General features: G+C 36.1%; 1 protein-coding gene and 1 long non-coding RNA gene across 3 annotated transcripts in view; one reads left to right on the plus strand and one right to left on the minus strand.

The window, feature by feature from the left end:
- Nucleotides 1–13,021, minus strand: part of LOC114649480 (serine/threonine-protein phosphatase 2B catalytic subunit gamma isoform-like) — a 240,364-nt gene that overhangs the window by 10,187 nt on the left and 217,156 nt on the right. For both annotated transcript variants that reach the window (XM_051924127.1, XM_051924123.1), the window contains exon 12: nucleotides 9,986–10,083. In XM_051924127.1, coding sequence (XP_051780087.1) covers nucleotides 9,986–10,083 — 98 coding nt within the window. The remainder of the gene's footprint in view (nucleotides 1–9,985; nucleotides 10,084–13,021) is intronic.
- LOC127527009 (uncharacterized) lies at nucleotides 5,858–6,430 on the plus strand. The gene is made up of 3 exons (XR_007934365.1): nucleotides 5,858–5,962; nucleotides 6,015–6,330; nucleotides 6,381–6,430. It is a non-coding gene; the product is annotated as an uncharacterized LOC127527009 (long non-coding RNA).

The following is a 13,021-nucleotide window of genomic DNA, read 5'->3' on the forward strand; positions in this document are numbered from 1 at the left end:
ATGCTACTGGACATTTGGGCTGAAGTATCTTTAAATTCTCTGCTGGGGTCAAGATCAGTCCTTTCTAGGATCCGTTATATAAATAACTGCAATTAGTTATATTTTCGGCTCACTTAAAATGAAGTCAATTAACAAATGGACATGAACAAAATCTTAACTGTGAGATTATGTGGATATATTAATGTTAAAATAAAACAAATTCTTAGAAAGAATTTGTGTATGATTACATTGTAGAACTAGATACTTGTTAAGAAAAAATTGTGCTTAAAAGACTATATCACACTTATTAGGCCACATTTGGAATATTATGTGCAGTTTCCATCTTCACATTAAAAGACTAAAACAGTACTGGATCTGAAGAATCACTGGAAAACACTGAAGGAGGTGAATTTTTCCAGTTGCTAAAATCCATTCTGCCACAATTCAAAAGATTTACCAACAGAAAATTTCGGTGCAGATAGATACAAAAGTCTGATCAATAAATTGATTACAGAACTAATCAATATTTAAAAATTAGGGGATACTGAAGAACCACTTAAGGACAAAAAGTTGAAAAAGGTACTAAAATTAAACCCACCATCAATTAAACATATTAGTTTGCAATTTTCTTTTACTGATTAGAATTACTAAGGCACGCATAATAGCTTGAAACAAAATTGAGATGGACTGAAAACTACTTTTCTAGCCAAAAACCAAATGGGTGCAAGAACCTTTACCAGCACATGGACCCAAAAATGCAACAATACATAAATTCTGAACATCATGCTTTTTGGCAACTTAACAGCACTCACATTTTAGATTGAAACGCCTGTAAGCAATGAACTTGGGTTAAGTTATGAGTGAAAGTGTTTAGCTAATATACACAGATTTGGTGAGGAACCAACAAATATACAGTAAAAGTTTGATTATCCATCACTCAATTAACCATCAGGCCAAAAAAAAAAAAAAAACTGCGCACGCTATCATCTACCTATCAACTCTCCCATATCTTAGCATGTGCTGTTTTTCCCCAAGACCACGTGTCATGCCGCATTTTGAAATCAGTTGTCAGTTACATACCTTCAGCTTTAATAACGTTTCATAGCTTGTCTCTTTTATTATAATTAAACTACTATACATTGTTATGGCCGACAAACATGCATGTGGTGTTGGAATTGTCACTAAAAAACTGAAATCATTAAATGTTTATGAAACGGCAAAAGCACTTCAAGTATTGTTTCAATTTATGGAGTAGGAAGAACAACAGTGAATGATATAAAGCGTGATGCCAACAACATTGAAAAATGTGTTTAAAATGGAAACCACTGACGGTAATGTTATTTTATATTAATGTTAACGTTCTTCTGCATTGTAATTTTCTTTTTAAATTCTGTTATATTATTTTTTATTAATATATTGTGACGTGCAGGCAGCTTATGATATACTATGCAGGAGCAGAAAGGCCAGAATGCTGTGTATGTGATAAGTCTGGCTTAAGGACTTCTGTTCTATAATGGGTGGACATGCCTATTAGGAGTGACAGGAGAATTTAGGAGAAAAAGGAAGGTGTGGTGGAAGGAAGTTTTGAGTAGTGAGTCAGGAGTCAATAAGCAGGAGTGTTTGCAGTATAGAAAAAGAACACGAGTGGCAGGACATAATTATTGGTATTGAAAGCTTTCTTTTATTGTTTTGGCGATGTGCTCTGTAACCTAGATAACGGAGTATATGACAGGGCACTGTTTGTTATGGAATGAGTTGTATTTGCTTATTACGCTGGTCATTACAATATTATATAAATTAATTGTTAATACTGTTTTATATTTTTGTAAATAAATAAGAGTATTCGCTAAACTAATCTACTGTATATCATTTTTAATGTAGCTGTTCTGTTATCTGTCACAGCCTCAGTCCTGACCCCTGATGGATAATCAAGGTTTTAAGCTAATTGTAGTGAAGTTCACACTATTACTAATGCCCTCATTGATATTAAAAAAAGAACCTGATAAGCTATTACATGGGAGATTTCCCATTATAACTTAGTACACAGAGATTGTGTGACCAGTGTTTAGGAAGGTGTAGAACTGACTGAAAATAAGTAAATTATGTGCTAAAGTGCAAGCAATTTTCTTAAATTGATTACTGTCAGAAGTAGATTCAAATGAATTACTGTGCCCTCAATAATGTTTGGAACAAAGATGCATTTTTCCTTAATTAACCCTCTGCTCCAAATTTTAAAATTATAAATCAAATCAATTCAGTCATGATTAAAATACACATGGCACATTTTCATTTAAGGGTATTTGCATACATCCAGTGCATAGGAATCTATCATCCAAGTAAGATGAGTTTCGATTGTATTTTATAGTTTGAAATTAACAAAATAATGATCTCCAAGTGAGTGTTACAAATGTGAAATTCAATCACACATGAAACCACCAACATGTTTTGATCCTACTCAAATATATTTGAGAAAATACATATATTTCTATATGAAATATTGTTGGTAGCACTGTGGCTAGTGTATCAAGAAAACAGGCACACTATTCCTATTTCTGCAAGGTCCTTTTCCAGCCAAACCAAAGATCTGGATGTTAGGTTAAATGCTGACACAAGAGTTTGGTGTGGGCATGAATGTGCCCTGTGAAGAGCTGGTGTCCTATGCAAGGCTTGTTCTTGCCTTGTGTGTGATGTTGCTGAACTCTTAACTGGAGACAGCAGCTTCAAAAATGTATGAAAAGACAAAATACATAAGTCACAAATAATAGTTGTAATGACAGAGAGATAGCACCATCAGAATGTTAGTCTTTACATTCACAGAAAATGGAGTAATAAACTGAGAAAAAGGAATCTGAGGGGTTGTCCTGTAGAATTAGATAAATGACAAGAAAAGCTACTTTAATGAATTAAGACCTTTTTATTTTACACTTTATTTAAAATGAATACTGCTTATCTGAGTGCAGGTTAGGTGGATTGGTGATTCTAAATTAGCCCTAGTGTGTGCGTGTATTTGTGTGTGTCCTGCAGTGGGTTGGCACCCTGCCCGGGATTGGTTCCTGCCTTGTGCCCTGTGTTGGCTGGGATTGGCTCCAGCAGACCCCCGTGACCCTGTATTCGGATTCAGCGGGTTGGAAAATGGATGAATGGATAAATGGTATTTTTTTATTAACCTTTAAGTACATTACAGAAGAAATTAAACAATATGACAGCTTGCTATTAGGAGAAGCATTTTATTTTCTTGAATGCCATATGTATTGTGGATAAATATTTTCTGTACATATTTTATTAGTTAAAAAGGTATGTATTTTAATGGAATTCTATTTATTTTATTATGTTTATGGTCATTGAACAAAATGCCTATTGAAAGTTATTTTGTCAATAAAAAAAATTAACAGGTAACACTTGGGGTCTATAGTTTAATTATAAAAAAATACCAAAGTTAACACTTTAAAATAAACCATAAGGCTTTTCCATGTCCAAATATGCAGGAGCTTAATGTAAAAGTTTTTGAAAGAAGGAAAAAAAAAAATCAGAATCGCTATTATAAACGGCTGATCCAGTAACATTATATTGGTGATCAGTATCAACCAAAAGAAAACCTGATTGGAGTATCCCTACCTTTCAGACACTTTCTTAATTAGGAATCAATTACTGCTGCTAGCTGGAACAGACTTATTTTGATTTGATTTTAAATAACTTGTTTTTTAAAAATTCAGAACCTTTCATTGTTTATTTTTTTTCTTAACCAGCAGCCAAACAACAGTTCAGCTTTCAACTCAATTAAGTTTATTTTTGCATGAGTGTACACTCTCAGAGTATAGGCACAGAGCACTGTAACAAGTTCACAGGTAAAACTCAATTAAAAACTTTACAAACTACTAATTTTATAATTACACATAAATATATACTGAATATTTGTTTAAACATACAGTAAAACAAAGCACTTCCAAACGGATTAACATAAATGGACCCTAACAATATATGACCATTAACATTACTCTTAATCTACAATGAGAAGTAATACGAGTCAGAAGATCTATCTCAGAGGTTTCAAACTCTGTTCCAGGAAGTCCACCATTTCCAGTCCAACCAATTTCATAATTAGAAACCAATTGAAACACATCAACTGTGGCTTGTTGGTGGTCTCATTCTGCCACACCAGACACTTTCAAAATTGTTAATTTTCTTTTTCCTTAGAGCACCATCCAATATTTTGTGAATCAAAACTGATCCATACTTCTCACTTTGTCTTTTTCATTTTCTAGCTTTCATTTTTTCTTTGTAAATACTAGGTTTGCTTTTCATTTTTCTGGTTACTGGTAAAGGAAAGGGGACATAATTAAGGGTTCTGAGTCTTGAAAAGAAAGTTAATTAAAGATAAAGAAGTAGTTTCCATTAGCAGCAGTAATCAGTCAGTAATTGAGAAAGTGGCTTGAACGAAGAAACCTGTTATAGCCCTGCGATATCTAAGTTTGACAGCACTGCCTTAAAATGCCCAGATACTCCTAGACTCAATATGGAACCTGTGGTGTTTGTAGTGGATGGAATCAAGTATTGTGGGTCAGAGTCTGTGACAACCTGTCATCAGTGGGGTAAAACCAACTTGTCACTTGATGGTCACAGATTACCAGATGGACAAAAAAAAGTGCTAAAAAGTGCAAAGAAAAAATCTAGATGAGAACGTTACCTCTTATTTGAAGATAACAGAACATGAACTAAATAAAAATGAAAACTGAAAGATTATACCCTTTTTGTCTTTCATCAAAAAGGCATTAAGCGATGACACAATAGAAATAAACTGATGAATGGATTAATTAGGTCAAATATCTCTTATTTTATAATCTCTTCAGTAAAAAGAAAATTCATAAGCTGAAGCTGGTTTAAAATTCTGCATAAGTATTAATATTGCTTCATAAAGGGAAGAATGAATGAATGGAAGTTACTAAGCAGTAAATCTTAAAATTTCACCTAGGCAGTCTTTAAACACAACTTAACATCAGACAATTAGAATGTCATGTTAAACAGCTTATTCTTGTCAAAAAATGTACTGTATTATGGTAAGTGTAAAAGAATCTGATGTTACATGCACACTCTAATTAACCAGAAAGAAGGAACTGTATACAATAGCAGGTTACATGTTCAAATTCGACTAACATTAAAGAAGCATATGCAATCATTTAACAGATACACTACAAACCATCCTTTATAAATTGAATACTACAGTATCATAACATTAACAAACAAAAAAAAGCCAATACCCACACCAAGATAAAAAGCATTTTTTGGATATATTTGAATTTCAATAATAATTAACACTGCTGAACTAAAGCTCAATTTATTTTGCAGAAAAAGGGTCTTTATGAAAACCCATTTTTGACATGACAAAGTAAAAAAAAAAAATCAATCTCATTCAAATTGCATTTGAAACATTTACTTAATATCTATCATTTTGGGGATTTCTAAAAGCTAACAGAATTAGCTATGAATAGCAATATTGCTATGAGAGCAATGAAGAAGGTCAGAGGATAGTGGATTTTGCCAAAAGGATGGACATGGCTGTGGTCAATACATATTTTAAGAAGAGGGAGGAACATAGGGTGACGTACAAGAGTGGAGGAAGATGCACCCATGTAGATTATATTCTATGCAGAAGAGTTGATTTGAAGGAGATTGAAGACTGCAAAGTAGTGGCAGGGGAAAGAGTAGTTAAGCAGTATAGGATGGTGGTCTGTAGGATGACGTTGGAGATCAAGTAGAGGAAGAGAGTAAGGGCAGAGCCAAGGATCAAATGGTGGTTGAAAGTTGTTGAAACGTTGAAAAAGGAAGACTGCAAGTTTCAGTTCAGAGAGAAGGTGAGACATGCACTAGGTGGAAGTGAAGAGTTACCAGACAGCTGGGCAACTGCAGCAGATGTAGTAAGGGTGACAGCAAGAAGGGAGCTTGGCGTGACATCTGGACAGAGGAAGGAGGAAAAGGAAACCTGGTGGTGCAATGGGGAAGTATAGGAGAGTATACAGAGGAAGAGGACAGCAAATAAGAAAAGTAGTGGGACAGTCAGAGAGATGCAGAAAGTAGACAAGAGTACAAGGAGATAAGGCGCAAGGTGAATAGAGAGGTGGCGAAGACTAAAGAAAAAGCGTATGATGAGTTGTATGAGAGGTTGGACACTAAGGTGGGAGAAAAGGACCTGTACCGATTGGCTAGACAGAGGGACCGACCTGGGAAAGATGTGCAGCAGGTTAGGGTAATAAAGGATAAACATGGAAACGTACTCACAATCGAGGAGAGAGTGTTGAGCAGATGGAAAGAGTACTTTGAGAGGCTTATGAATGAAGAGAACGAGAGAGAGAAGAGGTTGGATGAGATGGTGAATCAGGAAGTGCAACGGATTAGCAAGGAGGAAGTAAGGACAGCTATGAAGAGGATGAAGAATAGAAAAGCCGTTGGTCCAGATAACATACCTGTTTAGGAGAGATGGCAGTGGAGTTTTTAACCAGATTGTTTAATGGAATCTTGGAAAGTGAGAGGATGCCAGAGGAGTGGAGACGAAGTGTACTGGTGCTGATATTTATGAATAAGAGGGATATGCAGGACTGTAGTAACTACAGGGGGATAAAATTGATGAGCCTCAGCATGAAGTTATGGGAAAGAGTAGTGGAAGCTAGGTTAAGAAGTGAGGTGATGATTAGTGAGCGGCAGTATGGTTTCATGCCAAGAAAGAGCACCACAGATGCGATGTTTGCTCTGAGGGTATTGATGGAGAAGTATAGAGAAGGCCAAAAAGAGTTACATTGCGTCTTTGTGGACCTGGAGAAAGCATATGACAGGGTGCCTTGAGAGGAGTTGTGGTATTGTATGAGGAAGTCAGGAGTGGCAGAGAAGTATGTAAGAGTTGTACAGGATATGTACGAGGGAAGTGTGACAGTGGTGAGGTCTGTGGTAGGAGTGACAGATGCATTCAAGGTGGAGGTGGGATTATATCAGGGATCGGCTCTGAGCCCTTTCTTATTTGCAATGGTGATTGACAGGTTGACAGACGAGATTAGACAGGAGTCCCCGTGGACTATGATGTTTGCTGATGACATTGTGATCTGTAGCGATAGTAGGGAGCAGGTTGAGGAGACCCTGGAAAGGTGGAGATATGCTCTAGAAAGGAGAGGAATGAAGGTCTTTAGGAACAAGACAGAATACATGTGTGTAAATGAGAGGGAGGTCAGTGGAATGGTGAGGATGTAAGGAGTAGAGTTGGCGAAGGTGGAGGAGTTAAAATACTTGGGATCAACAGTACAGAATAATGGGGATTGTGGAAGTGAGGAGAAAAAGAGTGCAGGCAGGGTGGAATGGGTGGAGAAGAGTGTCAGGAGTGATTTGTGACAGACGGATATCAGCAAGAGTGAAAAGGAAGGTCTACAGGACGGTAGTGAGACCAGCTATGTTATATGGGTTGGAGACGGTGACACTGACCAGAAAGCAGGAGACAGCATCTTTAACTCTGCCACCTCCAGCTCTAAGATTTGCACTGGGTGTGATGAGGATGGATAGGATTAGAAATCAGTACATTAGATGGTCAGCTCAAGTTGGACGGTTGGGAGACAAAGTCAGAGAGGCGAGATTGCGTTGGTTTGGACATGTACAGAGGAGAGATGCTGGGTATATTGGGAGAAGGATGCTAAGGATTGAGCTGCCAGGCAAGAGAAAAAGAGGAAGGCCTAAGAGAAGGTCTATGGATGTGGTGAGAGAGGACATGCAGGAGATGGGTGTAACAGAACAAGATGCAGAGGACAGAAAGATATGGAAGAAGATGATCCGCTGTGGCAACCCCTAACGGGAGCAGCCGAAAGAAGAAGAACAGAATTAGCTACAGCATAAAAAAAAGAGGTGGAGCATGACATCCAAAGAATGACACAGATGCTACAAAAATATTCTTGAAGAGCTTTATTAAATCAGGGAGTGGAATATCACTAAGCTAATCTGCAGCAATCAGCTGATGGCTGACAATACATAAGACAGAAGGTTGTAACCCAGAGCACAATCTTTTAATCGCTGGCACTAATGACAGGAGTTACTCAACTGACCTGCGGTGACCTGCCCCATAATAGGCTAAGGTGTGAGTAATCATCTTCTGCCCTTGAATGTTTTCCAAGTCTTTTTATATAGACTATAGACTTGAAATAGACTTTGCCAAAATAAAAGGTTAAGAACCTTTAAAGAATCACACTGAGCAACAAGTTATCAAAAGCAAGCAACCTACTGAATGCCTGCATTACAGGTTAAAAAAATTATGTAATACATTTCATTTTAATACTAAATATTGTGAAGAAAACTATATTCCTTCCAGGAAAGGATAAACACATTTTTCACCAAAAAGGAAACATTACAAATATTTGCCATAAAGTTAACTTTACATATAAAAACTAAGCGATTTGCTTTTATATATACTCGTATATTTTTTTTTTTACAGTCACCGACTGCATACATCTTCAGCATATAATGCAAAATTCCTAGTATGTATTTAAAAACAAAATGGAAAACCAAAGCACCAGTTTTCAAACATGTAATCAAATTACAGCTTAGCTTGTCCTAGGCAACCACAACAATATCGGGATTTTCAATTAGCCTACATGTAAGAAAGAAAAAGTGAATGCACCTATAACCTTGGAGACTAAAACTTGGATGTCTTAAGCAGTACAAGAAATATCAATAATTGAGAATATTAGACATTAATATACCAATAGATTAATTTATTAATTTAGCTGTAAAACAAAGTGAATAGCACTTTGGGAAATACTAACAACCATAATAAAGATATATTATTTGGCATAGCCAAAAGCAAACAGAATCCAAGCATTATCCTCTTGTTGCATGAAAGAGATTTCAATTATTAATGTACATCTTTAATATGCAAACAATATTGAACAGAATGATGTCTTAGGTCACAGCATGTTTACACATATGCATTGAGCGAAATGCTTAAAATATAGTTGGATTTTAATGCAAGAACCACAGAAGCAGGCAAGCATAGGAGCCTAAAAGAAAGAAGTCAATAGAACAGGGCATGATGGATCACTCCTTCCAGAAATACCCTCACATGACTCAATTCAAAGAATATTGAAAACTTCTCTTGATGCTAATATGTGTAAAAATGTATAAAAAATTTCAGGCTAACAACAAAACAATGCATACTTGACACCAATGTAGTATTTTAATTAACTACTCAAAAATATTTTCAAAAAGGCTTATGATAAACCACTCCATAAATTGTATTTATAAGCACCTTCCTCTTAATTTTGGTCCTAATCTAAACTTCATCATTATCCATTTAGCTCTATAACCTTAAACACAATCTGTGTAATTTAAAAATTGATTTGTTTGGTTAAAGATCTGTATATGTTTCAGATGTGCTTCCATCATAAACATAGTTTACAGTCTGATCAATAACATAATATGCAGAATTAAGTGGTATTGACAAGATGTTGATTAGGGAAAATAAAAATTGTGCAAATTCAGCAAATGATGTTTAGACAGCTCCAAATTCTTACTGTAGTTACTGATCATGAATGTATTCTATAATGCATCATTTTATTTTTCTGTGACTAGACAGATTATGTCAAAGCATTTGGATTTAGAAGCCTCATGAAACTTTGTTGCTCAGTCATTATATCACCAACACCAACTCAGTTCACATGGACTTAAGTACAAAAGAAGGTCAAAAAAGTCTAAGAATAGACAGAGCTGTTAAGCTTTATTTGTACACAGTGCTTCTTACAATTTACATGAAGGGTACTGGCTGAACCTAAAATATTTAAGAAGCCAACTAAATGTGAACAATATTTTGGTATTTAACATCATAGGCATTTTAACTTTCTGAAAAAATTTTTTGGAAAAAAGCACACACATTCTGGTGGCATTCTGGTAAGAGTGTGAGGTAGTGAAACAGAAGAACATTAGCACCAGAAGAAGAAAATATGAACAGAAAAAGAAAAAAAAAGTATTAGGTCAGAGGACTTACCGCTTTGTAGAGTTTGCCTTCCACCAGAAAGTACCCCAAGGGGCAACGTTCCAGTTGGGGTAAGTCCCTTCAACTGTAGCACACTTTCACTTTCCTCTCTAGAAGGCAAATAAATAAATAAGCAAGGAGGAGGAAATGGAAAAATGTATACACCTATAGATGACAATGCATTACCTCATATTCAACAGTCTATTAGAATTCTAGCAAACATTAACAATTCAAATTTAATGAGTATTAACATTATATAAATCAAAGGAAATTTCCATTAATGAAACAGAGAATGAAAAGAAAATGTACTTGAAAAATTAGTTCAGGAACAAACATAATTTTACTTACTTACATTAAGTTCTATTTTACCTACGTAGCATGGTCAGGCTTTGTCTGATAAAACGACCTGTGGAAGCTACAATATACAATACAATGCTACGATACATGTATTACTAATGTGCTGATATTGATATACTGATATAAGCAGTTGACTAATATAAGTGTGTGTGTAAGCAAGAATATTTAAAGCAGGGTGACAACAACTGTTAACAAAAGAATGTTTTCTAATTTCCTAAAAGCAACCATTAGCAAAAGACTGTTCCTTGTCTAGGAATAAAAATAAAAATGTGATGACATAGAAAAAAAAAAGCTTGCAAAAAGAGGAAACCCTGAAGCAAGTGTAAAAATATTTTGGAAAAGGGCACAGAGAGGTAAAAAACTATATAAGTTAGAGTCTTTCTGACTTGCAACCAAAAAGCTCCATACTCTCTACTCACTTTTTTTTTTTTTTTTATAAACTAACATTGATTAATTTCACTCCTGTCTTTCTCTGTATCTTTCTTCCACACCACGATGTAGGCTCATTGAACCATGAAATGAAGAATGTGGGGTGGACATAATACCATTTAGACAACAAGCATGAATAGGACAGATCTAGACACACTAAGAACTTGACAATAGAAAGTGGCTCTTGGGATGTGGAATTTAACTTTTTCCTGGCAGACAAGGAGCAAAAGCTCATACGACAACTTGATAAATATCAACTAAATACACTCGGTGTAAAGCTCTGTACACAGCATTGGTTCTAGAAATAGGCTTCTGAGTCAGGGCTGGTCTCTCTTTCCCTTACACTAGACTTGCCTGATGGGAGAGCCCCTGAATGGGTGGTGATATTCACAAGCATATAGCTTTATACTACACTGTTGAAGTTTGTTCTGGTGCACAAAAGAAATGCCTCAGTGTCATACTGAGTTTCAGAAAAGTAACCTTTAGCTGCTGTTTGCATGTATGCACCAAACTAATATTCAGAGTATCTGGCCTGCTTATAGACACTGGTTTCAGTTCCCAAAAGGATACCATCTACTAACTCTGTACTTGTGTAGATTTCAATGTTCAGGTATGGAATGATGGAGAATCCTGGACGGGTGTAATTGGGAGGGACAGCGAACCTGATCCAGTTCCAAGCAGTTAATTATGATTGAATTTCTTTACTAGTCACAGACTGATTATAACAAACACTACATTTTCAAACACAGTGATGCTCATAGGTGTACCTGGCACCAGTGTACCCTGGGCTAAAGGTCAATTATCAGTTTTATAGTAAAGAAGCTGTCCTCAGCCTTCCTGGCAAAGCCTATGCTGGGATACATACTATCCCATAGTTGAACCTTAAATCCATGGCAAACAATGCAGATTCTGTCCTGACCATGCAACATTGAACCATCCTTTTTGTCCTTGTACAGATATATAAAGGGGTCATGGTAACTGGCAAATTCCATCTACATGTGCTTTCTGGATTTGGAAAAGGTTTATGATCATGTACTCCACAGTAATCTATGGTTGTTGCTCCAAGAGTATGAGGTTTCAGGATTACTGCTACATACCCCCTAATCCATGTCTTTAGGTATCAACAGATGTGTTTGCATATCTGCCATTACATCCAGCTTGTTTAGTGTGGGCATTGCATTCTACTATGAGTGTGAATTGTTTCTTCTCCTGCTCATGATTTGTGTGAGCAGGGTATCAATGCTTAGAACATATTCAGTTTTGGGAGTGTTGCATCTCTATTTTTTCCAGATGACATCCTCTTGGCTTCACAAGATTGTGATATTCAGTACGCACTGAATGGGTCACAGCAGAGTGTGATGCAGATTGGATGACAGTAAGCACCTCCAAACTGGGATTCATGGTCCTCTACCATAAATGAATGGCTTGCTCAATTAAGACGTGAGCAGCTGTACCTTGAGGTGTCATTCACATGGCAATTGTCGACTGACCAACAGATTGGTACAAAGATAACAGTTTTGAAGATGTTACAAAGGACAGTAGTGGTAAAGACGGGATGGAAAGATCTGTGACCATTTTTGTTTTGCTAGTCAGTCTACATCTTCCTGAGTTTTTAACCTAAAATGAAGTGCGGAGTGACAGAAAGGAACAAATTGTGAGTAGAAGTGGCTCAGATGAAATTCCTACACAGGGTTGCTAGGCTCCGCATTATGGAAGGATATCTGATTAAAACCACTTCTTCGCTGGATTGAAAGGAGCCAGTAGAAGTCTTTGGGCATGTACAGTTGATGCCGTATGTTTATATATACCTGAGCTAAAAACTTTCAAACTCAGAATTTCCCAATTTCACACATACTATGAAACCAAACAATTTATGTGTTAAGTCAATTTGTGTGTCTACTTAATTTCCATAAGTTTTTCTCCAAAAATAATGATTAAATGACAGATTAATTTCAGCTTTAAACCACTGTATCAGATTTTCAAATGATCAAAAGTTACATACACCAAGTCAGTATGTGGTGGTGTTAATTTAAAATGCTTAACCTACAGCAAAGACTAATGAAAGCTTTCTACAAGTGTCTCGCAATATTTTACTAGAATTTTGGCCCAGTCTTGACAAAACAGGTGTAACATAGTCAAGTTTGTGGGCCTTCTAACTTGGACACGTTACCTTCAGTTTATTTCATAGGATTCTGGTAAGGTCTTTGTGATGATCACTCCAATACACATTGTTGTCATCAAGCTATTTTATTACCACTTTGG

Source organism: Erpetoichthys calabaricus, chromosome 1 (assembly GCF_900747795.2).
Source record: "Erpetoichthys calabaricus chromosome 1, fErpCal1.3, whole genome shotgun sequence".
In the NCBI taxonomy this organism is placed as follows: domain Eukaryota; kingdom Metazoa; phylum Chordata; class Cladistia; order Polypteriformes; family Polypteridae; genus Erpetoichthys; species Erpetoichthys calabaricus.